Genomic DNA, 26702 nt, shown 5'->3' with positions numbered 1-26702 from the left:
ACCCATGTTCGTAAAAACACGAACAAGTCAAGTTCACCCCAGGGTATGGTTAAGAGATAACCGAACATGGCCACGAACATAAATTGTTCGAGGCGTATCTGCGGAAAATCTTGTTGAGTTTATTTGACCAACAATGCCACATCAAGTTGAGTTTATAGTAGCAAACAACTGAAATCTTCCAAAAATCATATCAAGTTCATAAAGTAGATTTTGATCCCAAAAATAATTTTATTGGTTTTTAATGCACCCCGCCACAATTCAGACCCCCCCCCCCTCCCTCCCCCTTCTTCCTCTTCACAAATATGAGTAATATTGCAGGAATATACGCACTTTCATCAAAACAAGATTTTTCAAAGTTGAAAAATTATTTTACTTTAAAAACTCATTAAAAAATTGTGGAGAAAGCGTTGAATTGCCAAAATGTTATAATAATTTTCCAAATCACAAAAAATCCAAAGTCTCTATATTCAATTTTTTTTAAATTAAAAATTACAGTTTATGAAAATATTCCTAAAATTGCATAAGTCCAAAAATCAACAGTAAAATTCCAAAAAGCCTGGTAATGTTTCTTATCAAAATAATTTTTCAAAATGTTGAAAAATATTCAACTGGCTGTGAGCAAAACTTTCGCAATGTCCTGAAAATCTAAAAAAATCTACCACAAATCTTATCGTGATACGGATCCCGTAAATTTTCTAAGGGCCGGAACGATTTTTGTAGGGGGTATATCAATAATTATTAAAAACCAACTTTCGGATTTCAAAATTTCAATGAAGACGTTTTGTTAGGGACATTATTTTAGGAACAAACTGATGTTTTTGTAAAAATCGGACGAAAATTTCCTGTAATTTCGACGATTTTTCCGAAATTTTACTGGCTAAAAGCCAAAATTTTGCTAAGTCCAAAAAATCAAATAAATTCTACCGAAAATCTTGTCGTGATACGGATCCCGTAAATTTTCTAAGTGCCGGAACGATTTTTGTAGGGGGTATATCAATAATTATTAAAAACCAACTTTCGAATTTCAAAATTTCAATGAAGAAGTTTTGTTAGGGACATTATTTTAGGAACAAACTGATGTTTTTGTAAAAATCGGACAAAAATTTCCTGTAATTTCGTCGATTTTTCCGAAATTTTGGTTCAAAGCAAAAATAAATATCAAAATAATTTATCATGTTTCCAAACTCCCGAAAATTTTCTAAGTCTCAAAAAAATGCTTTTTCTGTAAAAAGTAAAGAATTAAAAATATACGCAAAAATTTCAAAGTCCAGCATAAATAAAATCAAACTTTAAAATATCAGCTCATGAAAATTATTCTAAGTATCGGAAATTGAAACTTCGGTCAGTGACTGCAAATTTTGCTAAGTCCAGCATAAATTTGAAACAAAGTCAAAATAATCATTTCATGATGTTCGGGTAAAATTTTGAAAAAATTTAATTTTCGAAATTTTGCTAAGTCTAAAAAAACTACCACTAACAGCTCAATATCAACTGTAGATAATGCAGTATGATCATGGAATATACTTTCCATGATACGCAGTCGGTTTCAAAAGTCGTCATAACTCGAGGAGTTTACAACAAGATGCAAATAAACAAGCCAAGATAGTTCGAAGTTGTCGCAACCAACTCACTTTCCGCCCGGGATAACTACAAAAATATCTACATAATAACTTCAAAAACAACTACAAAAATAACATCAAAAATAACTACTAAAATAACTACAAAAATAACTACAAAAATAACTACAAAAAATACATAAAGACAAAAAAGACAAAAAAAAAAAAATTACAAAAACTACAAAATTACAAACTAATGATTTTGAAATGAAATGATACGCAATAAAAATTGCTTTAGACCATTTCCATTTTTTCTTGCAACTCAATTTCCCGCGTCAAATTTGGTTGATCAGGCGATTCTCGAGGTACAGCCTCATTTAAATTATTTAAATTTTGTAAAAAATAGTATTTCTCAGTGTCACCTGATTTGCTCTTACTTTGTAACTGGTTCGAATTTCATTGTAAAAAATATACCTTTGTTAAATTATTTATTGAAATTTTAAAATGAGTAAATTTTCGAAAGTCTCAAGCACTTTCTTCAGACGTATTTTATCCTTAATTTTTAATATTTTTTAGTCAGCAGATTCTCCACAAAATCGGTCTTTTTTTAATTCGGCTGAACCTTTTCACTTTTTGTCACAAAAACTTGGTTTGCTAAAAAAAACACTATTTTTATTTATTTTTTTATTTTCTGATATGTTTTAGAATACATCAAATCCCAACTTTTCAGAATGTTTCAGAATGGCAAAAAATTTGTGACTTTGTTATGAATTGTTTTAATAAATACATTTTTTATTCAAAGTCTCAAATATCCGAAGTTTCGATTATCCGAAGGTTTATTCGAATCACGAAGAAAAAAAATCGTTTTTTTCATTTTCTTGTTTTTAACATAAAATTTTAGTTCAACGACCCCATTTTAGTCAAATTTGAGTTGTTGTTGTATAAAACATTAAAATACATTTTTTTCAACATTGCATCACTGTCATTTTGGTCGCCATCTTGCATTTAAATATTCTAAATCATTTTAGCGTAGTTTAGGAAAAAATGACAAAAATGTCAAAAAAGACAAAAAAGACAAAAAAGACAAAAAAGACAAAAAAGACAAAAAAGACAAAAAAGACAAAAAAGACAAAAAAGACAAAAAAGACAAAAAAGACAAAAAAGACAAAAAAGACAAAAAAGACAAAAAGACAAAAAGACAAAAAGACAAAAAGACAAAAAGACAAAAAGACAAAAAGACAAAAAGACAAAAAGACAAAAAGACAAAAAGACAAAAAGACAAAAAGACAAAAAGACAAAAAGACAAAAAGACAAAAAGACAAAAAGACAAAAAGACAAAAAGACAAAAAGACAAAAAGACAAAAAGACAAAAAGACAAAAAGACAAAAAGACAAAAAGACAAAAAGACAAAAAGACAAAAAGACAAAAAGACAAAAAGACAAAAAGACAAAAAGACAAAAAGACAAAAAGACAAAAAGACAAAAAGACAAAAAGACAAAAAGACAAAAAGACAAAAAGACAAAAAGACAAAAAGACAAAAAGACAAAAAGACAAAAAAGACAAAAAAGACAAAAAAGACAAAAAAGACAAAAAAGACAAAAAAGACAAAAAAGACAAAAAAGACAAAAAAGACAAAAATACAAAAAAGACAAAAAAGACAAAAAAGACAAAAAACTAATGATTTTGAAAATTTGTAAATAAAAATTCCTTCAGAACATTTCCACTTTTTCTTACAACTCAATTTCCCGCGTCAAATTATGTTTCAAAAGTTAGCCGGGAGCAGCAGCACCCCCTGAGGCAACTATTTTTAAAACTCCGTTATCGCAACCAACCTGCCAGCTGCATCCCCCCCCCCCCCAAGATCCTTTAACCCATTAGGGTGGAGCCTTTTCGCTGCCACCCACGCACACACCAGTTGCGCGTCACCGTCGGACCGTCCTTGGGGAAGGCCAACAGCGAAAATCGCCAGCAACAACAACAGTTTAGCTATAACACACCGAGCTCAATCGAGAAAAAATTGACTAAGGTCATGAAGGTTGTTTGGGATCGATAAAAAGCATGTACTGCAGAATTTGTATGTATGTTTACATAAGGACACAAGCTGTAGTGCGCAGCGGTTTTTATGTACGTTTGTTATGTGTAGGGGAAGGTGGGGTGGTGGTTCCTGAAGGTTAGACGAAGAAAGCCTTTCACTCGGCTTCTTCCGAACGTTACATCCATCGGTATGTATCGCTACGTTTGAGAAAGAGATAGAACTGTGTGTGACGTATCGCGCATGCTTGTCTGCTCCAGCGCAAGGATCTTCTTCGGTTTCATTGTTGTTTTGTTGTTATTTTGATGAATGAAGTTAGTGTGATTCAATAGAGAGCAGTTCTACGAAGAGAGTGTGTTTGTGGCAGTGTTTCTATTTGTCTGTATTTTGTATATAAGATTTTTTTTCAACTTTGTTTTATTTTCTCTCAATTATAAATAAAATTAATTGAAAATTACTACGGCATTCCCAATATCTAAAGGCATCAACCATGCAGGTAAGACCATGACCACCACCACAGAATCCGCAGTTATCACTTGTCTCGTCGAAGCGGAACGTCATCGTCATCGCACGGATATCCCAAGTGCTGCGCTGATGTTCGTGTTCATGTCGTGATATATCCAAACAATGTATCTCTTTTTCTTCATCAGTTTCACTTTTCGCTTCTGCCCCTCCCGCTGCTGGTTGGGGGAACTGAACAATACTGAGTTTTGATATTGTAGGAGGCAAAAAAAAAAAAAAAATGCAATGCTGCTTCTTTTCTCCGGTGGAATGTTGTTTGTTTTGATTCGTATAAGGCGTTCTCTATCTTTTTGGCTGAAACTTTGAACATTAATTTCGGCTTCCGAAGAAATTTTTTAATTTTTATGTTTTATTGTTTCGGTCACCGAGATCTGCGCAATAAATCAAACGGCGCACTGAATCAAAATTTTACAAAAGAACTTTTAGATGAAGAAGATGTATACATTTTCGATAGGTTTAAAAAAACACTATTTTAAAACTTGGTCAAAAATAAAATATCCGTCATACCCTATAAGGCGTCATCCATAAAGTATGTAACGCTAAAATCGATCAAAATTTAAAATTCAAAACTTACATTTTTTTAAGTTTGCGTTTCGATTTTTTTTTCTATTTGTTGAATGTTGTAGTGGCAGAAATCACCATCAATTATGAAATAAATCTATAAATCTATAATTTAAAACTTGTGTTTGATTTATGAGTTAAGTTTATCATACATTAAACGATTTTTTTGCACATATTTTAAGACTGAATTTGCAGTATTCAAGAAATTATCTGTCTACTTTATGGATGAAGCCTTACTCAAAAGCTGAAACTTATATTTATTTTAAACTTATCAAAAAAGGAATGGGTAATGTTTGTCAAAATCGAGTATTTTTTATAAGAAGTTGTTGAAAAAATGGTATTTTTTATCATATCACAAATTTTTTTTGAATGGTCCAAATGAGCAACTCTACGAAATCGGCCGATTTCGACCATTTTTATTTTTTGTATTTTTTGATTTGACTAAAACTTTGTGGGGGCCTTTCTTATGACCAAATAAGCTATTTTGTGTCATTGGTTCACCCATACAAGTCTCCATACAATTTTGGCTGCTGTCCATACAAAAATGGTATGTAAATATTCAAACAGCTGTAACTTTTGAGTGAATTTTCTGATCAATTTGGTGTCTTGGGCAAAGTTGTAGGTATTCTTGAGGACTTTTGAGAAAGAAATGGTACACGGATTTTTTGATATGTTTTAGGGGACAAAAATCCGCAACTTTTGAGCCATAGAGAAACTTGTCAAAAAATCTGCCGCCGAGTTATGAATTTTTGAAAAAATAGTGATTTTTGGAAAAAATCGAAGTTTTATGCAAAAACAAGTTTGACATTATTTTTCAATGCAAAATTGAATTTGCAATCGAAAAGTACTTTACAGATTTTTTGATAAAGGGCTCCGTCTTCAAGGTATAGCCACCGAAAGTTTGATTTTAGCGAAATATTTGCAGTTTTTCAATTTTTAAAAATAGTGACCATGAGTAAATATTTTTTTTTTGAAAAGTTCAGAAAATTTGCTATAAATTTGTCTAAGAGACATTGAAGATTGGACCTCGGGTTGCTGAGATAGAGCCACTGTAAGAAAAAGAAACACGAAAATTGAAGTTTTCTAAGTCTCATCAAAACAACCCACCATTTTTTAATGTCGGTATCTCAGCAACTAATGGTCCGATTTTCAATGTTATGTTATCAATGTTTCATGTTATAACATTCGTGAAATTTTCCTATCTTTTCGAAAAAAATATTCCGAAAATTTTTAAATCAAGAATAACATTTTAAAAGGGCCAAACATTGAATATTACGCCCATTTAAAATGCTAGTCTTGATTTAAAAATTTTCAAAACATTTTTTTCGAAAAGATCGGAAAATTTTACGAATGTTTCATGTATTAACATTGAAAATCGGACCATTAATTGCTGAGATATCGTCATTAGAAAATGGTGGGCTGTTTGGGTGAGACTTAGAAAACTTCAATTTTCGTGTTTCTTTTTCTTTAAGCCGCTGTATCTCAGCAACCAGAGGTCCAAACTTCAATGTCTCTTAGACAATTATAGTAAATTTTCTGAACTTTTCAAAAAAAAAAAAATTAGAAATGGTCACTCATGGTCACTATTTTTAAAAATAGAAGAACTGCAAATATTTCGCTAAAATCAAACTTTCGGTGGCTATACCTTGAAAACGGAGCCCTTTATAAAAAAATCTTTGAAGTACTTTTCGATTGCAAATTCAATTTTGCATTAAAAAATAATGTCAAACTTGTTTTTGCATGAAACTTAGATTTTTTTCAAAAATGGGGAGCGGCCGTGGCTGACTGGTTACGGCGTTCGCTTTGTAAGCGAATGGTCCTGGGTTCGATTCCCATCTGCTCCCAACGAGAATGTATAGGAATTATAAATCTTGAAACTCTGAACATGAACGAAAAATCAAACTCGCTCGAGTCGGGGTTCGATCCCCCGTCCTTTGGATTGGTAAGCAAAAATGCTAACCACTAGGCCATCACGGCTTGGTGAGCTATGACTGGAATTAGGAATACTGTTACTATCAACTATATACGCGCTGGGTCCTTGTCCATTTGACAAGGGTTCGGAAGTTCTAAATATCGTTTGAACCCGATTGGTGCAAACGTTCTTCAGGGCGGGGCTTGTCGATAAAGCTTAAGAACCTCGCGCTCGGCTAGCCAGCGTAGAAATGGGTCACCGAAGCTCGGCAGAGCTAACACCTTCCAAATGCCTATGCGAGTTATTTGCATGTACAGAATGTTGACCTAAAAAATACAAGGAAACAACTCAATTTGTAAGAAGTGACCGCGTGGTCCCGTTTGGTTGGTTGCACACATAAAAAAAACTTCGATTTTTTTCAAAAATCACTATTTTTCAAAAATGCATAACTCGGCGGCAGATTTTTTGACCATGTTTCTCTATGGCTCAAAAGTTGCGGATTTTTGTCCCCTAAAACATATCAAAAAATCTCGAAAATCAAAAAATACATATTTTGGGAAATTGAGTTTTAGTAAAAAAAAATGTTGATAAAAAAATCTGCAAATTTTTTTTTCCGTGTACCTATTTTTTTCTCAAAAGTCCTCAACAATACCTACAATTTTGCAGAAGACACCAAATTGATCAGAAAATTAAAATTCACTCAAAAGTTACAGCTGTTTGAATATTTACATACCATTTTTGTATGGACAGCTGCCAAAATTGTATGGAGACTTGTATGGGTGAACCAATGACACAAAATAGCTTATTTGGTCATAGGAAAGGCCCCCACAAAGTTTGAGTCAAATCCAAAAATACAAAAAATAAAAATGGTCGAAATCGGCCGATTTCGTAGAGAGTTGCTCAGGTAAGGAATTGATGGACAAAGTTTCATTAATATTAAAACTTATATCATTTTTAAGGTTCTCATTCAATTTCAATTTTCATCGCATTTTATTTACCAAAATACTTTAAAAAAATCGAAAAAATATGTTTTAAAGTTTGTATTATCAGGAAATTGTGTAGTTTTGAAAATTATTTGATATTTTTTATTATGCATATCAAACGACTTCAAATTTCGTAGGGATTATCACGAATTTAAAATTCAAATGCCTGATTTTTTACATAATATCCGTAATTTTAAAAATATTCTAATTTACTTAATTTGCATTAAATTTAATATTTTAGAAATTTGAGTATTTTTCTTTAAATTCTTAAGTTCGGTTTAAACATAAAAAACGCATTTTTGATAGCGCTGATAACACGTATATTTATATTTCAATACCCGTCTTGCATATTATGTAAATTTAAGTGTTAATTTAAGATCTTTTCGAACAAATATTTTGAGGATTTTGGAATCAAGACCAGCATTTCAAATGGGCGTAATATTGAATGTGTTGTTGGTGTTATTGGTCGTGACCCCAAAATTTTCAAAATATTTTTTCGAGGATCGTACAATTTCACAAATGCATCATTTTTTAACATTTGCAATGCAATTGTGCAATAAACCATTAGTTGCTGAAATATTGGAAATGTTTGGATGAGACTTAACAAACTTAAATTGTCTTTTTTCTGTTATTCGCTGCATTTCAGCAATCAGAGGTCCAATCTTCAATGGGTCTTACATAATTTTATTGAAAATTTTCTATTCTCTACGAAAACAATATTTTCAGGAATGGACAATCATGGACACCTTTTCACAAAATTGAAAAACGAGAATTTTTCAGTTAAAATTAAACTGTGGCTATACACTCAAACCCCGATGGTTTGACACCAACTGTTGTCAAACGAACGGGTCACTTTAGTTCGACACCCCTTTTACACGGAGTTCACACACACTACCAAATGTTTGTTTTGATAGTGTGCGTGAGCGCCATGTAAAAAATGACAGTGCGTCACCAACCAACGGGGTACAAACTAAAAAAGTGTTAAACGAAAAAGTGACCAACCACCGGGGGTTGAGTGTACCTTGAAAACGGTTCACTTTATCAAAAAATCTATCATATATCATGACATTTATGAAATTTCAGAAACACATTTTTTTTCAAACATGAAAAATTGTCTATACTTCTCTATGGCTCAAAAGTTTGGTTTTTTGTCCCCTAAAACATAAAAAATTAAAAAAAAAAAACATAGATTTTGGGAAATTGATTTTTCCTGAAAAAGTTTGACATTTTTTTCCGTGCATCTATTTTTTTCTGAACAGTCCTCAGCAATACGTACAACTTTGCCGAAGACAACAAACCAAAAAAAAAATCTTCAAAAATTACAGATTTCCAGGGATTATTAGGTATTCAGTCATGATATAATGACCTTACATCATTTAAAAAATAAACAAATTCAAGTTTAGATTTGAAACATGTTTATTTATTTTTTCATTAATACACAACATCAAAGCTACCAATGCTGCACGATGCGCAGCAGCGCATTCTAATTTTCCCACTTTGTAATGCAAAGCACATGCTGCCTGGTTGGTGTTAAGCCTTATTTGCAATTTAAATTTGCAGCCGAATTTCGGCGCAACCTTGGACTATATATCCGACATTTTTATGCTACGAACGGCATTCGCAGTAATGTTGACGTACGAAAACAAAACAACAAAATACAATTTCTTCAGCGTCACGCGATTTTTCTAAATTTGAGAAAAATTTGATTGATGATCAGATCATGCTAATTTGCACCAGGTACAACTTCCTAGCGAATTTCATGCCATTTTTTTCTCTCCAAAATTTTCATTGTCTGTAGATCAGTCCAGCGATCCGAAGCGATCTGGTTGACCAGAACAAAGTGACAGTATAAACTTGCAGACCGTATAGAAAGAAGAGAATGGCCCGGTCGGGCCGGGCCATTGTGACTTTAGTTCTGCCAAATAAATGTACACTGGCCTGCGAAAGAAACAAAACGCACAAACAATTATATCGGCGAATTAAATCAGTGTGGCATATAATGACACTAATGATATACGATTTAATTGAATTTATTCGCGCCGTTTTTTGTTGTTGTTGTGGTCAGCCGGCACGGCGATGACCATCAGGAATATTTTTTTTTGTGTTTGGTGGCAAAGTAGCAAATCGTCCCATAATTGTGACGCGCTAATTTGTAACAGATTTTGGCTTTTTTTTGTTGGAAAATGAATTTCAATCAATCAAATAAAAAACTGCTCGAAAAATGCAGATAAATAATGTTGAGTGAGTGTGTGAGTGTGTGAGTGAGTGAGTGAGTGAGTGAGTGAGTGAGTGAGTGAGTGAATGAGTGAGTGAGTGAGTGAGTGAGTGAGTGAGTGAGTGAATGAGTGAGTGAGTGAGTGAGTGAGTGAGTGAGTGAGTGAGTGAGTGAGTGAGTGAGTGAGTGAGTGAGTGAGTGAGTGAGTGAGTGAGTGAGTGAGTGAGTGAGTGAGTGAGTGAGTGAGTTAGTAAGTGAATGAGTGAATTGGGGAGTTTTGTTTTCTACTCTTTCTTAATATTTTGACAAAACATTTTTAATTTTTTTGTTTTAAATTTGTAAATAAGAAAAAAAATAATTAGAGTACAACCTACAACAACTAACGATTTTTCTTTCTTCTCTCCCCTTCAGGTTTCGATGCCGCCCTCGTAGGACACATGGGCCCGCTCTCGCCGCCGGACATGAAGCCCGACCTGAAGCCGGACATTTCGCTGCTAAACGGCGGCGTCGGCGGCCCCTTCTCCCCGGGTAATAACTGCGGCGGTCCGGTGAGCCCGGGTGGTGCCGCGTTCAACCAGCAGGTCGCGGCAGCCCTGCAGCAGCAGAACCTCAACAACAATCAAAACAGTCTCGGCCAGCAGCAAAATTCCGTCGGCGGAGGAGGTGGTGGTGGTGGTGGTGGAGGATCGACCACTCCCACAAACCAGCAGTATCCGCCGAATCATCCGCTCAGTGGTTCCAAGCACCTGTGCTCGATCTGCGGCGACCGGGCCAGCGGCAAGCATTACGGGGTTTACAGGTTTGTCGAATCGCCTAATTAGATGCAAATCGTGTGATCCCGGGAAGAACCGCGGACTCGAGATGATCGCAGAGCCGCCGGCTGCTGGAACGTGAAAATTATTCGCTTGACCTCGACATTTAGACGTTCTACCGGTGTGCATCGAACAAAGCGCGATCATCGTTTTAGAACGTTAATACTTTAAAGCCTATCCCTCACTAAACCACCGTTAATGGGCGAACGTCGGTTTGTTTTTGCTGTTAACCCTTCATCGCGCCGCGCGCTCGTTTAACTCCGTTGATTTACATCTGGCCTGGGACGCGACCGAATCCGCGAAAGTTCAACCGCGGCTAGTTCGCGCTTCACGCTTGACGTAGCTTTAAATGAAGCGTCAATTTTTATCATTATTAATAATATTGCACTCTAAAGTCAGCTCGGGCTGTAATTAATTACCACGCGCGTGACATTTAGAAACCGTCATCAACAGCGCACAGGAAACCCCTCACGACTGGTCACACGTACTTTGCATCTCCCCGCAATTTCAACCGACTCACGATCTCTCGTTTTCCAGCTGCGAGGGCTGCAAGGGCTTCTTCAAGCGGACGGTGCGGAAGGACCTGTCGTACGCCTGCCGGGAGGACAAAAACTGCACGATAGACAAACGCCAAAGAAACCGCTGCCAGTACTGCCGGTACCAGAAATGTCTCGCCTGTGGCATGAAGCGGGAAGCGGTCCAGGAGGAGCGGCAGCGGAGTTCCAAGTTTTCCATCAAGGTATCAAGCGCAGAAGTCCGCTTTGACACGATATCGAATCTAATCTTTTTGGTGTTCTCATTTTAGAGCGAGGAAATCAACTCGACCAGCTCGGTGCGGGACGTGACGATCGAGCGAATCCACGAGGCTGAGCAGCTGAGCGAGCAGAAGAGCGGGGACAACGCGATCCCGTACCTGCGCGTCGGCTCCAACTCGATGATCCCGCCGGAGTACAAGGTAGGATACTGGGTTTTGCTGAAACGACGACGATTATTTGAAAAAAGCTTTTTTGCTTTTGAATGCCTGTGACTTCAGGCGGTTTCAAAACACCCAAAAAGCAAAATTATTGGACATTTTACAAAAAAAAAAAAATGAAAGCAAAAGTTATACTCAAAACATTAAATTGGTTAGGAGGTTCATGGCCCAAATATTGAGACAGGTTTTTTTTTTATGCAGCCATAAAATCAATTCCAATACATGAAATTTTCGAAAAAATAGCTTTTTGCCTTCCTCACCTCACTGAGGAAAGCCTATAAAATCACTCGAAAAATGAACTTCTTAATTCGACCTCGTAGACCCACCTTCACGTATACCTATCGACTCAGAATCAAATTCTGAGCAAATGTCTGTGTGTGTGGACGGAAGTAGATTTTTTTTATCACTCACTTTTCTCGAAACTGGCTTGACCGATTTTGTCCGGATCTGTGTTTTTACAGGTCCCATAGGTCATATTTTCATACCATTATGTTTAGTAAAGTGCTTCAAAAGTTATGCTAAAAAAACGATTTTGACTAAAGTTCGTAAGATTGTAAAAGGGTGGTTTTTGTAAGAAAGGCCGTAATGCTATACATTTTTAGAAAGAGACTTTTCTAACGAGTCCAAAACACTAAAGATCTGATAACCCTATAAAAAGTTATTGGCACTTAAGTGTTATTTATGCACTCTTTGGAAGCGGGATCTCAGATATTTTGATAAAAACAATGTGCGGATCTTTCATGCGACCTGGATAGGTAATCAAAAGACCTTTCCAACGCGTTCAAAACATCGAAGATCTGGCAACCCCATCAAAAGTTATAAACACTTAAGTGTTATTTATACATTTTTTGGAGGCCAGAGCTCAGATATTTTGATGAAAACGTTGTCCGGATCATTCATGCGACCTATTGTTGACTAGGTAACCAAAAGACCTTTCCAACGCGACCAAGACATTGAAAATCTGACAACCCTATCAAAAGTTATAAGCACTTAAGTGTTATTTATGCACTCTTTGGAGGCGGGATCTCAGATATTTTGATAATAACGAAGTGCGGATCTTTCATGCGACCTGTCGTTGGATAGGTAATCAAAAGACCTTTCCAACGAACACGAATTGGATTGGAGATCTGACTACCCTGTCATAAGTTGTAAGCACATAAGTGCCCTGCAATATGAAGATCTGACTACCCAATCTAGTGGTATGAATAATGAGTCAAATTGATAAAACACTGAAAACACCGCCGTTTTGTGTCTATTTTGGATAGCACCCTTTAAATTTGAGGAAGGCACCAACCACCTAAGGGTGGATTAAGTAACGTATTTTTTCAACAAATCCTAACTTTTCGTCGTTTTTAACCGATTTTAGAATTCTTGGACGCAAATAAAAGGTTATTAGGCTGGTACAAATATTTTTAAAAGTTTTTGTCACCCCCGAAAACGAAACTATTGGCACTACGCCCCCCGGGGCATGGCCTTCCTCTAACGTGGGATTTCTGTTCCAGCGCCTCTGACGAGACAGGAGAAACCGGGACCGACGTTTTACTTCACCATCCGATAGAAGCTCAGTGGATAAGGCGGGAATCGAACCCGCGTCTCATAGCATCGGGATCGGCAGCCGAAGCCGCTACCCCTGCGCCACGAGACCCACCCCCCCCCCCCCTTCAAAATTGGCCCGAAAAATCAGGGGGCAAAAAAAATATTTTTACAATAAACTTCAAAATTTCAATGAAAATTCAAGTGCAACCAGCTGAAATCAAATTAAAATACATTCTTCTGCGTTTAAAATCATTTTAAGCATGTTTGGGTTTATTAAAAAATCTTAAGATTTTTTGAAAATTTTCGATGCAAAATCTTTTTTTTCGATATAATTTTTGTTTTTGTCAGATCTTAGATTTTTTGAAAACTAATGATTGCAAAACAACTGAACTAGTGTAAAATGCATTTTAAAACATTTTTTTCATTTAAATGTGAAGACTATGGCTTGTTATTTAAATTTTTATATATTTTTTTTATTTTTTTGCCCCCCTTGACCTCGGCCAGGGCCGAGGGACAAAAACTTTTTTAAATATTTGCATCGGCCTTAGTAGGGCTTTTACAATAATAGTTTGAGGATCGTGCCTGGACCAAAGAGCCTACGGCTGAAAATATTTTTATCGGATTCCCCGGATTTTGAAATATAAATGCACGAAAAAACAAAAAAAAAGTAGGGGGTTTTTGTTTTCTAAAACATTAAAAATTTTCGAAAACAAAAAAAAATACGGATTTAAGGAAATTGAATTTTGGTTAAAAAAAACGTTACTTAATCCACCTTAAGGTGGTTGGAGCCTTCCTCGCATTCATAAAGTGAATGCAATACACAGCCTCAAAAAGTGTATAAATAACAATTATTCTTATCAATATCTGAGATCCGGCCTCCAAAAAAGTGTATTAAAAACACTAAAGTACTTATAACTTTTGATAAAATTGTCAAAACTTCAATCTTTTTGGCTCGTTGAAAAGGTCTTTTGGTTACCTATCCAACGATGGGTCGCATGATAGATGCGGACACCTTTTTCATCAAGATATTTGAGATCCGGCCAAAAAAGTATAGTAATAACACTTAAGTGCTCATAGCTTTTGATGGGGTTGTAAGATCTTCAATCCTTTGAACGCGTTGGAAAGGTATTTCAAATACCTTTCTAACAATATATAGCATGACGGGTTTTCTTTCAAAAACCACCCTTTTTACAATCTTCCGAAGTTTAGCTAAAATCGTTTTTTGCCTTTCTTACTAAAGAAAGGTATAGGTTTTACTTTAAGCCAGGACGTCATTTCCAGCTTCGTTAATATGTCGATTCAGCATGAATTTTAATCCAAAAAATCGTCAAAAAATCACACTGCATCGATTTTCGACGCTCTATCGATTCACCTTGACAGAACTCGTCTATCTCGAACCCTCGAATTTTGAGAAAATAAATTCCGTGGAGGTCGAGTGATGTTCGTATGTGGTAAAATTTTGCAAAATTTTGTGTCGCGCCGTTCTCAGCTCCCATATATCCAATTTCGATTCTTCGAAATGCAGATGAATGCTAGTGTGCTGAACCTGGGCGAGTTGTATGTATGTATGTATGTATGATCCCCATACCCGCAGGCAACTTGGTCCTGGAACACATGTGAGCGCTAGGTGAACAATTCGATCATCTTTTACTCCGTAATCTGTACACCCACGTGCATAAGTTTTTTTTGCACGAATTTGAATGCTACAAATACCGGCGCATAGAACAAAATGGTTTCCCTCTTCCCACCCCAAGCGCCGGAAATTTGTAGCGGGTGTAGGGACACTTCGCATAGACGCCCTTGCTCCCATCACGTCACTGAGGGTATGGAGCGACGAGAAATTAATAAGCATGCCCCCTCAGTCGAACCTTCATTAGAGAAGCAGGCAATCCACAACTCACAGCGAACGACCAAGGGAACACCCTACCGCGTATTTAGTGGAAATTGGCGTAGTTAGTCTTGAGTGGAATGAGTGAATGTAAGCGTATAAGTGAAAGTTTTTTTTGTAAGAAGGGCTCACCAAATTATGTATCTTCAATACCAGCTTCATCTTCAGTATCAGGAGTCCGATTTGATTAACTTGAGATCCGTCGACAAACCAAAGGTTGTCCAAGGAAACGCACCGGTGTGCTGAACCTGGGCGAGTTGCCGCGCAAATTTCGAAATATCCATCTGTTTTCGGATGTGGCCAGACTTTTCAACAAAATACACAGTTTTCAAATGAAAATATGGTCAAAATTTTTCATTTTCATATCTTTTATTTATTTCAAAAATTGCATTTTTCGAGCTCTACAACCTCCCAAATTTTCATCCAGATTCATAATATGGTTCTGGAGTTAGAGCCGTTTGATTAACCTACCATAAGAAAAAAAAATCCCTAAAAAAAGGTAAAAGCCCACCTGGTGACCTTCGCCAACATTTTTCATTTCTGATTTTATTCGAAATTTCTTGCTACATTCATAGTACAGACCATGAGTGAGCATCTGAAACAAATTCGACATCGATCGGCAATCCCGATCAATTTTTAGAACGATTTACTTTTTGCCTTTCTTACTAAAGAAAGGTATAGGTTTTACTTTAAGCCAGGACGTCATTTCCAGCTTCGTTAATATGTCGATTCAGCATGAATTTTAATCCGAAAAATCGTCAAAAAATCACACTGCATCGATTTTCGCCGCTTCGTCGCCAAGTTGTCAAGTTGAGCTTCGAATACTGGCGCTAGAATGCTGGCGCACATATGTGTTGGTTCGACTTATACTCGTTTGTAGAAGCTTGTCTACCGATGTTTCCTTTAACATGTAAGATATCGTAGCTTTTCGGTTTCTTTTGCTCTGTCCGTTTTTGCATAACTGTCCAATGTTTATGAAAAATCTTTTTTGACATAGGACATTCATCCGGGTACAAACAATTTGTTTCCCGTGTGCTTCTTAAATCGCTTTTAAGTAGGCTTCATTTGTCGTGTCGTTTTATTTAACAGAGTTCATTGGATTCCAATAGGAGCTTTCGAAGCTTCTAAGCTTTATATCGTTTTCAAAGTTTTCAATGCTCGCGACGCCAATGGCTATCTATCTATGGTATTGCGATTGAGTGTGTAGTGGTGCGGTTGTAAAAATATCTATCTCTGACTCTCTCACTTTTGTAGATGCTGAATGGCAAGCTTCCCACTGTGCGGTTGACTTGGTTTTGCTTTGCGCCTGCTTTGTTCGCTTTTTGGGCTCGTACCAAAACTAGAACACCAAAACCGCGGTGTGTGTCGTCACTTGCGCATTCGAAGCTATATTCTATTGGTGAAAATTGCGTTTTCAATTTCTTTTAGAAAACATATCATTAATAATACTTTGCTTTCATCATAAGATTATTTGTATCAAGTCGATGTTGTGAATTGAAAGAAGTTATATTCTTAAGTAAGAAAGGCTCTATCTCACCCCTGGTGGGATTAAATCGGGTTTTTAGCATAACTCTTGAAGTATTTTTCTAAACTTCATAATATTTACTAGGGTCTTGTGGGACCCCAAGACGGATCGATGGTCCAAATCGGTCCAGCTAGTCCGGAGATAATCGTGTGCATATTTTTCGGTGCACGGACTCACATCCAGACACACGCACAGACATTTGTTCAGAATTTGATTCTGAGTCGATAGGTATACGTGAAGGTGGGTCTACGAGGTCGAATTAAGAAGTTCATTTTTCGAGTGATTTTATAGCCTTTCCTCACTGAGGTGAGGAAGGCAAAAAAGGTTGATTTAAATTTTTTCTGTGTACCTACCAAGGTTTTTAATCGATAAAATTATCGTCGATAATATTATCTTCTGACGATAACGGTAATGGTTATCGTTATCGTCGGAACGATAACAATAATCTATCGTTATTTCGATAATTCTATCGGCGATAATCTTATCGGCGATAATCTTATCGCCGATAATGGACAATAACACATTTTTTTAAAATCTTTCTGAAGTCGATGCTTTCACTAAGAATGTATTTTTTGAACATGTAGTTAGTTTCCAAGTATAAATATGTTCTTAAAATTCTTCAGAAAATAACGTATTTTTTTCGAAAATGTTCAAATTTTTATAATTTGCAATATGGGTTTGATACCCAAGTATCGAAATTTTGTATGTTTCTTTCACTTTATTAAAGTATTTTTGAATATACTAAAAATTTCTCAAAATTCCGTATTTTTTGGAAAATACTCCATTTTTCATAATTTTCAATATGGGTATCAAACGAAGCGAAATTTTGTATGATTTTTCAATTTATTACAGTTTTTTTAAATTACTTAAATTTTCACATAATACCATATTTTTTCGAAAATACTTAAATTTTCATAATTTGCAATATGGGTATCAAACGAATTCAAATTTCGTATGTTTTTTTTCAATTTACCAGAGTTTTTTTTTTTTGGAAAATACTAAAATTTTCACAAAATGCCGTATTTTTTGGAAAATACTCAATTTTTCATGATTTGCGATATGGGTATCAACGAAGCGAAATTTTGTATGCTTTTTCATTTTATAATAGTTTTTTTTTAAATACTAAAATTTCCACAAAATACAATTTTTTTTGAAAATACTCATTTTTTAAAATTTGCAACATGGGTATTAAGCGAATTAAAATTTTGCATGCTGTTTCAATTTATTGGGGATTTTTGTTGAAAACAGTATTTTTTTACAAATATTACCTTACTTTTTTCGAAAATACTTAAATTTTTAAATTGTGTATTCTCCATATCATACAAAATCTTGCGTCGTTTGATACCGATTTTCATCAATACCTTCAACTTTGCCAATGTTATATAGACTTGTATATAAGCCAAATAAAAAAAATACTAATAAAATCCATTTCTGGAATTCGGTGTGAACGGCCCAAAAAAAAAAATTACCGTCACAAATTATCAAAAAATTGTAATGATCATGGATCAAATATAAAATTTATTTTACAAAAACTTGTGAATCATGAACATTAAATTGTTAAAACGAGTTAACGGTACAATGCAAATTAAACTTTATCTCCAATAATTGTCTTTAAAACTAGCCAGTGCCCAGCAACATAAAGGACAAATTTCAAGTTTTCGTCATCTGGGATGAATCGGGACAGCTGTATTTTGAATTTTCTGGTTGGTTTCGGTTAGAATAGACTCAGACCAACAAAATGTGTACATCCATTTACAAATTTAAAAGCTTTGAGTGCTTAAAAAACTGCAGTCCCTATTCAGAATGAAGTCCCGATTCGCCCCAGATTACGGTAATGCTAAATTATATTTTTTCAAAAAATATTAAAATTATGAAAAAAAATAACCAATACAAAATTAAATAAGTGCCATTGGTTTTCAAATAGACTCTACATTTGTATTGAAACAAATAACACTTTTACATCTCTGAATGACAAAAATAATTTTGCGTTTAACTCAGACACGAAAAAAATCAGATCCAAAACGAACAAAAAGTCCTAATTCGTCTGCTTTCAAGATAATTTCTCTACAAAATTTAAAAAAAAGGTTGCTTAGATTTGTTTGTGATCGAGTGATCGAGCGCCCAGTTAAAAAGCAGCCCAGTTCAACAACGCCCAGTTACCGAACAAGTACTGTAGTTCCTTTCCTCCCGCATCTTAGGCGTTTTGATGTTTTGTTTCTTACTTTTGTTTTTTCTTAAATATTTTTTCAAAAACGGAGTATTTCCTAAAAATGATTTCAATAATTAATCGCTATTGAAATTATTTAAATTTAAGCTTTGTGTTGTCACTCTTTCTGTTGGTCTCTTAAGTTCAAATTTTGCCAAGATTTGTTGATTTTTTTTAAATTTAATTTTTCAAAATTTGCGGGAAGATCCAAGGTGAAATAAAAAACCAGAAAATACTGCATTTTATCTAATTTTGGCATTTTTTTATTGACATTTTATCTGAAGGTCAAAATGTGACCACTTTTTATAAACATTACGTAAAACAACTCTCAAGCTTTAGGCTCTCCAATCTCTTCGTTTTAATGTCATAAGATCCAATAGGGTATTTGTTTTCGCTTTAGGTCCAAAAGGTATTTAAACATTATTTTAGCCAACGAATTCAAACTGCCTTTCGCAAGTTTTCACCAGTGTGCAGTGTGAAGCAAGAATTAAGCTACATAAAAAATATATTAAAATTGTTCAATTGAAATTATAAAAAAGCAACATTAATAAACCAGAAATTTGATTATTATCATAAAGATCTTTTTTAAGTATAGCAATAATAAACCTTAAAATTAATTGCATTTGGTCAATTTTTTTTGGTCGATCAGTAATTGATCAATTTTTACTAGAATACATAAAAAATCATTTAAATGTTACCTAACAGCAATACTAAAAAAACTCCGTTCACTTCCTCCTTCCAGGGCGCCGTCTCCCACCTGTGCCAGATGGTGAACAAGCAGATCTTTCAGCTGATAGACTTTGCCCGCCGGATGCCCAACTTCACGAACCTGCACCGGGACGACCAGGTGATGCTGCTGCGGTGCGGCTGGAACGAGATGCTGATCGCGGCCGTCGCCTGGCGGAGTATGGAGGTTTGTCTTTTCAGTGTTTAGATTTTGTTGGTAAGGAAATTCATGAGTGAATTTTGATTTTAGTACATTGAGACGGAACGCTCGCCGGACGGCAGTCGGGTGACGATCCGGCAGCCGCAGCTGATGTGCCTGGGGCCGAACTTTACCCTGCACCGGAACAGCGCCCAGCAGGCTGGGGTGGACACGCTGTTCGATCGCATCCTGTGCGAGCTCGGCATCAAAATGAAAAGACTGGACGTGACTCGAGCTGAGCTCGGCGTTCTCAAGGCTATTATTCTATTTAATCCAGGTGAGTGAAGCATTATGTGGTGTTGGTTTCTGGAATTCTCATTTTTTCAATTCGCTCAGACATTCGAGGGCTCAAATGCCAGAAAGAGATCGACCACATGCGGGAAAAGATCTACGGCTGCCTGGACGAGTACTGCAAGCAGCAGCATCCGTCCGAGGATGGGCGGTTCGCGCAGCTGCTGCTGAGGCTTCCGGCGTTGCGCTCGATCAGCCTCAAGTGTCTCGACCATCTGAACTTTATTCGGTTGCTCAGTGATAAGCATTTGGACAACTTTATCATCGAGATGCTCGACACGCCGATGTAAAATAAAAAAAAAAATGCATGATCAAAACAATGAGAATGAAAAAAAGCTCTAGAATATATAGCGTTTCACGGTATTCTTCTCCTCATCACATGATTTTTTTTTATTATTCTATTGTTAAGGTTACTTTCTGCGCAACTGTAGAAAGCTTGAAATTTAGGAATTTTCTTATTTCAGAAAGCAAACGATACTATGAAGTTTTTAAGCAAATTGTAGGACTCAGTAACTTATTAAATGATAAATATATTTTAATATATATATGAACTATAAAGTAAAGTAATGAAAATGAAAAATGGTGCAAATAGATTTTATGAAAAATCGATCTAAGATTACAAAACACTCTGTTGATACAAAAAAAAAAAAGATGAAATAAAAGTTTAACATTATTCGCATATAGATAAATTTAGTGAATCAAACAGCTAAACGCGTTGAAGTTACTTGAAAGAAATGCCCAATATTGGTAGGATTCGTCACGTACTATCGCTCCAATTTCTTTGCACGAAACGATAAAGATCATATTCATATCGTGCCGACGATAGTCATTGTTATTACCACCGCACAATCTCTCATCACCCTCCAAGAAACGTAGTTATGTCAACAAGTTCGTTATCACCTCATCCCATCTTGAACTATCATCCGCCTCAATCAGTCGAGAGAAACTCTCGCGGATCTCACCAACTGTGAGTGAGAACTCATTTTTTTTTTCTCGATAAAAGAGAATGAGTTACGTGAATTGACAGCTTGAAGTCACTCAGCGTTAACCCAACTTTCCGTTCGTAGTTCAGAGCTTAAATCTAAATGAAAAAGTAAAGAAATTTCTTTGTCTTCGTTGACAATTTGAACCAAAATTGCTTTTTTTAAAAATTGCGTCCTTGTATGTTGATTTGGTTGCATCATAATAGTAGCTTTTCATACAAAAAAAAGCTAAGATTCAATATTCTATAATTTGAAAACGGATTTTCTAATCGATTTGTTGTCTTCAAATAAGTTGTTTTCATAGATTATTGATTGTTGGATGTCTTTAAAATAACTCATTGAGTTATAAACATAATGACCTCACTGAGATGTTTTGTGGTCTAAATAAAAGGACAAAAATATATTTTTAAGATTTTAATAAGATTTTCTTTCAATCTTGCATTATTGAAACTGAAATTACAAATTGAAACTGAAATTATCCTTTTCTGAAAAAATCTTGCTTTTTATTAAACTAATTCGACGTCGTCGTGCTATCTTGTCGCACCCGCCATTTTGACGTTCCGAGAAAAACGCGTTTTAATGTTTGACCTTGAATATTCAAAAACGAGAGCACGCAATGCAAACAATAACAATCACGTTTTGTTTGGCTCACCATTCTGTGCATTGTCCCAAAGTTTGGTTGAAGTTGGTTGCTGGAGTCCCGAGTTATAATTACAAATGTTTACGTTAGTCTAGCTTGTACGTGCGACAAACGCATCCTGACTTTCCTGGCCTGAAATGCCTTTGGCCTTTTGTCGCACTTACATCAATTTTCATGGAGTGACAAGATAGCACGACAAGATTGAAACTACTTTTATATGTAAAGTGACAAAAACGCACGGAGTTTTTTCGGTTTTTGTTGAATATCTCAGGATTGAAATCGAATTTTGGGGATCTGTGAAGGTCAAAAGGTGAGGCATTGTGAGCTGCACAAAGTGGCGTTCTTAACTCAATTTGGCCCAAAATGCACGTACGACAAGTTAGCACGATGGCGACGAATTGAGGTCTCTTCTTTTGAAAAATTACTTTATATTAAAACTAAACGGTTAAAACCTTTTTTATTACTTTAAAAAAAATCAAGCTATCCAACTACTAAAAAACCTGAAAATTAAAGTTCATTTTTTTATTTTAATCTATTTAACAATGAAAAATCTATTTAAGGCATAGAAAGTGAGCAATTCTCTACGAAATCGGTCTTTTTTCTTTAATTTTAATTTTTGTATTTTTTAATCCGACTGAAAGTTTTTTGGTGCCTTCGGTATGCCCAAAGAAGCCATTTTGCATCATTAGTTTGTCCATATAATTTTCCATACAAATTTGGCAGCTGTCCATACAAAAATGATGTATGAAAAATCAATATTCTGTATCTTTTGAAGGAATTTTTTGATCGATTTGGTGTCTTCGGCAAAGTTGTAGGTATGGATATGGACTACACTGAAAAATATGATACACGGTTAAATTTTTTTTGGTGATTTTTTATTTAACTTTTTGTCACTAAAACTTGATTTGCAAAACAACACTATTTTTATTTTTTTGAGATGTTTTAGAGGACATCAAATGCCAACTTTTCAGAAATTTCCAGGTTGTGCAAAAAATCATTGACCGAGTTATACATTTTTGAATCAATACTGATTTTTCTAAAAATCGAAATTTTGGTCGCAAAAATTTTTCAACTTCATTTTTCGATGTAAAATCAAATTTGCAATCAAAAAGTACTGTACTGAATTTTTGATAAAGTGCACCGTTTTCAAGTTAAATCCATATTTAGGTGACTTTTTTGAAAATAGTCGAAGTTTTTCATTTTTTTTAAATTAGTGCACATGTTTGCCCACTTTTGAGAAAAATATTTTTGAAAAGCTGAGAAAATTCTCTATATTTTTCTTCTTCGGACTTTGTTGATACGACCTTTAGTTGCTGAGATATTGCAATGCAAAGGTTTAAAAACAGGAAAATTGATGTTTTCTAAGTCTCACCCAAACAGCCCACCATTTTTCAATGTCGATATCTCAGCAACAAATGTTCCGATTTTCAATGTTATAATATGAAATATTTGTGAAATTTTCCGATCTTTTCGAAAACAATATTTTCAAAATTTTCAAATCAAGACTAACATTTCAAAAGGGCCAAACATTCAATATTATTCCCTTTTAAAATGTTAGTCTTGATTTGAAAATATTGTTTTCGAAAAGATCGGAAAATTTCACAAATGTTTCATATTTTAACATTTAAAATCGGAACATTAGTTGCTGAGATATCGACATTGAAAAATGGTGTTTTTTTGGGTGAGACTTAGAAAACATCAATTTTCCTGTTTTTAAATCTTTGCATGACAATATCTCAGCAACTTTTGAGAAAAATATTTTTGAAAAGCTGAGAATCAACAAAATACGAAGAAGAAAAATATAGAGAATTTTCTCAGCTTTTCAAAAATATTTTTTTCAAAAGTGGGCAAACATGTGCACTAATTTGAAAAAAAGAAAAACTGCTACTATTTCCAAAAAAAGTCACCTAAATATGGATTTAACTTGAAAACGGTGCACTTTATCAAAATTTCAGTAAAGTACTTTTTGATTGCAAATTTGATTTTACATCGAAAAATGAAGTTGAAAAATTTTTGCGACCAATATTTCAATTTTTTGAAAAAATCAGTATTGATCCAAAAATTCATGACTCGCTCAATGATTTTATGCACATCCTGGAAATTTCTGAAAAGTTGGCATTTTATGTCCTCTAAAACATATAAAAAAAATAAAAATAGTGTTTTTTTTGCAAATTGAGTTTTAGTGATAAAAAGTAAAAAAAATCACCAATTTTTTTTACCGTGTATCATTTTTTTTCCAGTGTAGTCCGTATCCATACCTACAACTTTGCCGGAGACAACAAATCGATCAAAAAATTCCTTCAAAAGATACAGATTTTTGAATTTTCATACATCATTTTTGTATGGAGAGCTGTCAAATTTGTATGGAAAATTATATGGACAAACTAATGATGCAAAATGGCTTCTTTGGGCATACCGAAGGCACCAAAAAAGATTCAGTCGGATTAAAAAATACAAAAAAAAATCGAATGACCGAAATCCTAAAGAACTGCTCAAATCTATTTTAAATTGGATGATGGTAACATTTTTCAAAGCGATTCTAATTAAAGTTTGGCAATAAAAACTTTTTGTAGTTTTGAAATTAAATAAAAGCCACTAAACATTTTTGCATTCATTATTTTTTCACTTGAAATTTTCTATGAGCAACAAATAATTGCGATGAAGATTGAGTTTCATTTATCGAATACTTAACTAACATTAAATCCAAATATTAACGTTTTAAATGAAAACAATGATAAACTTTTACCTTTTCGCAAAAAAATAAAAAAAATATTAAATTTTTTTTAAATAACAAAAAATAAGCCTTTTTACGCAATTTTACCTTAATAAGAGGAAAACTTATTCAACTGGTTTTGCATTGAAAAAAAAAAAAAAATATTGAAGACATTAAAATAATGACAACATGAAATATTCAGAATTGATTTTAAAATTTAATGTCAAAATCTAGGTTTTTGTAAGGAAGCTGGATAAAAACGTATTTTTACACAATTTGCTAGATAATTTGATTTTTATATTTTCAAAGAATAATTACTGTAATCATAATTTAAACCATTTTTGTTTAAAAAATATTACAATTTAAAATTCAGTTTTTTGTCAACTTCTTTTATTTTCAAACAATGTTGCTAGATATGGATAGATGTTTAGCAGTTACTGGTATTTTGTATATTGAAAAGCCTTGCATTATTTTTTAAACACTAATTGTTTTAATTTACATTTTAGATTTTTTGTAGATTTAGTCTCTAGTTTTACTGCATTTTACGATAGCATGATATTTATTTAAAATTGGTTGATTTGTTATCATTCTTGTTTTTGAAAAGTCGGGAATCCTAAGTGTTTTTGTACTAATTTCTCACTTTGCATTACAACCTCATATTTTATCTCTCGTTAAATTAAATTTTCCATTCTTTGCATGATTCGTTTCTTCTTATTCCGATTTATTTTTTTATTTTGATATTAATTTAATAATATTTTTAGATAATAAAATTTTTTTTTGTTAATAGTCTCTAATGTTTTCCTTTTTTTTATAATTTCTGACTATTGCTGCAGGCCAAGTGCGAATGATGCTGATGATACCTCTTCAGTTGACGCTCAGGCGAGGAACATCCTGGAAGGAGCGTCACTGACTACGTCCGTAGTCCTGTTAGATCATACTTGATCAAGACAGTATAGCTCTGGTTCCTTGCAAGTGTCCTATTTTCTTACCTCCACGTTGGCTTGGTTTTCATGATGACCTAGCTGGTGGCCTGTGGAAACGACTCGTAAACCTTTGACCAGCGAGGGTCAGAGTAGAGACGGCTAGAAGAAAGGGGCGCGTCAATGTGGGAAAGGGAAGTAATTTGTGATTGTAGACGGTATTGTTTTGATTCGCAGTATGTTGAGTCAACTGCTGTGGATGTACCTGAAACATCGCACAACGGGGTTTCTCTTCTTTCCATTTCATCTACCACCTATCTTCTGTTTATTTTGTTTCATTGATTTTCTAACGCGGCTTCTGTTTACTATCCTCCATTTGATTTCGATTTTACTCATTTGATTCTCTTATTTCTCAACGCTTTTTAATTCTATTTTACCAATTGATGCTGCTGTAACATACTTTCTGCTTTCCCTTAATTTGGCAGCGATGTCGATTTTGTTTATCATGTGCCTTTTCTTTATTTATCTATTTGAATAATTTTTCATCTGCCCTATAAATTGCCCTCAATACAATCTAAGCTTGTTTGTTACCTCTATTTATTAATTATTGTTAATTTCTTTATCTACTTCATAAATTACTATCTTTCTTTTACTATTGATTCTTCAAATAGTATATTTCTTTCACTGTCCATTGTTTTCAATCTTCACCCTTTTCTTCAAACAAATGAGGTTCGAGCCCTTACTCAATTTTTGGAGTGATCAAAGAATTAACACAAATATTACTATTGTACTTTTGAAAAACTTTTATAAAATGCTTAGGACCAAAAATTGTAACAAAACACCGCGACAAAAGAAATAGCAACAGATAAACAGACTCAACAATAGGGAAGATTTCAGGAGAAAACAATACACAGTAAATAACAATTAGTTTTTAAATTCAAACTGAAAATAAAACAGTTTTTGCTTTAATGAAAGTTGTTAGGCACACTTTTAATGGTTAGGCGCTTATACTTACATCAAACCCTACTTAATGTACCACCCCCGGCCGAGTTAAAATGCGTAACCGGAAAAGAAGGTGTGCATGCCTGGCACGAACACTCAAAGCGTGTTCTAGCGTGCTGCTCGTACTGACTCAGAGCAAGGGTGAGATGTAGGTGTAAGGGCAGTGCGTGTTCGTCGGGAACCTAGTGCATAAGATCGGTCAAGGCCCGTTCTTACACTGAAAATTGCGAATTGCGAATTGCGAATTTCTGACTATTGCTGCAACATTGTGTTTTTGGCTATACAAAAAATAAAAAAAAACACAGTCGAATAAAAATTCATGAATTTTCACCAAATTTGATTTCACAGCCAGATTTTCTTCAAATTTTCACATTCTTTTATTCTTTGAATACCAAGCGTGCTGAAAACTCGATCAATTTATTGTTTTCACAAATATTAAAACTTATTTTACAATAAAAGGAATCATTTTACAAGCTCAACATTGTATTGCAGTAAATTGGAGCAGTG

At 34.5% G+C, this 26702-nt stretch overlaps 1 protein-coding gene across 1 annotated transcript in view; it reads left to right on the top strand.

Moving 5' to 3' along the window:
* Positions 1-20587, top strand: part of LOC6049610 (protein ultraspiracle homolog) — a 42648-nt gene extending 22061 nt beyond the window's left edge. The window contains exons 3-8 of the mRNA XM_038259978.1: positions 10193-10580; positions 11131-11332; positions 11399-11548; positions 19464-19634; positions 19698-19923; positions 19983-20587. Coding sequence (XP_038115906.1) covers positions 10193-10580; positions 11131-11332; positions 11399-11548; positions 19464-19634; positions 19698-19923; positions 19983-20227 — 1382 coding nt within the window. The 3' untranslated portion in view covers positions 20228-20587. The remainder of the gene's footprint in view (positions 1-10192; positions 10581-11130; positions 11333-11398; positions 11549-19463; positions 19635-19697; positions 19924-19982) is intronic.
* Positions 20588-26702: the final 6115 nt, after the last annotated feature.

This window comes from Culex quinquefasciatus, chromosome 3 (assembly GCF_015732765.1).
Source record: "Culex quinquefasciatus strain JHB chromosome 3, VPISU_Cqui_1.0_pri_paternal, whole genome shotgun sequence".
Lineage (NCBI taxonomy): Eukaryota > Metazoa > Arthropoda > Insecta > Diptera > Culicidae > Culex > Culex quinquefasciatus.
Note: the sequence above shows the minus strand (reverse complement) of the source record. Positions and strands in the feature narration are given on the sequence as shown.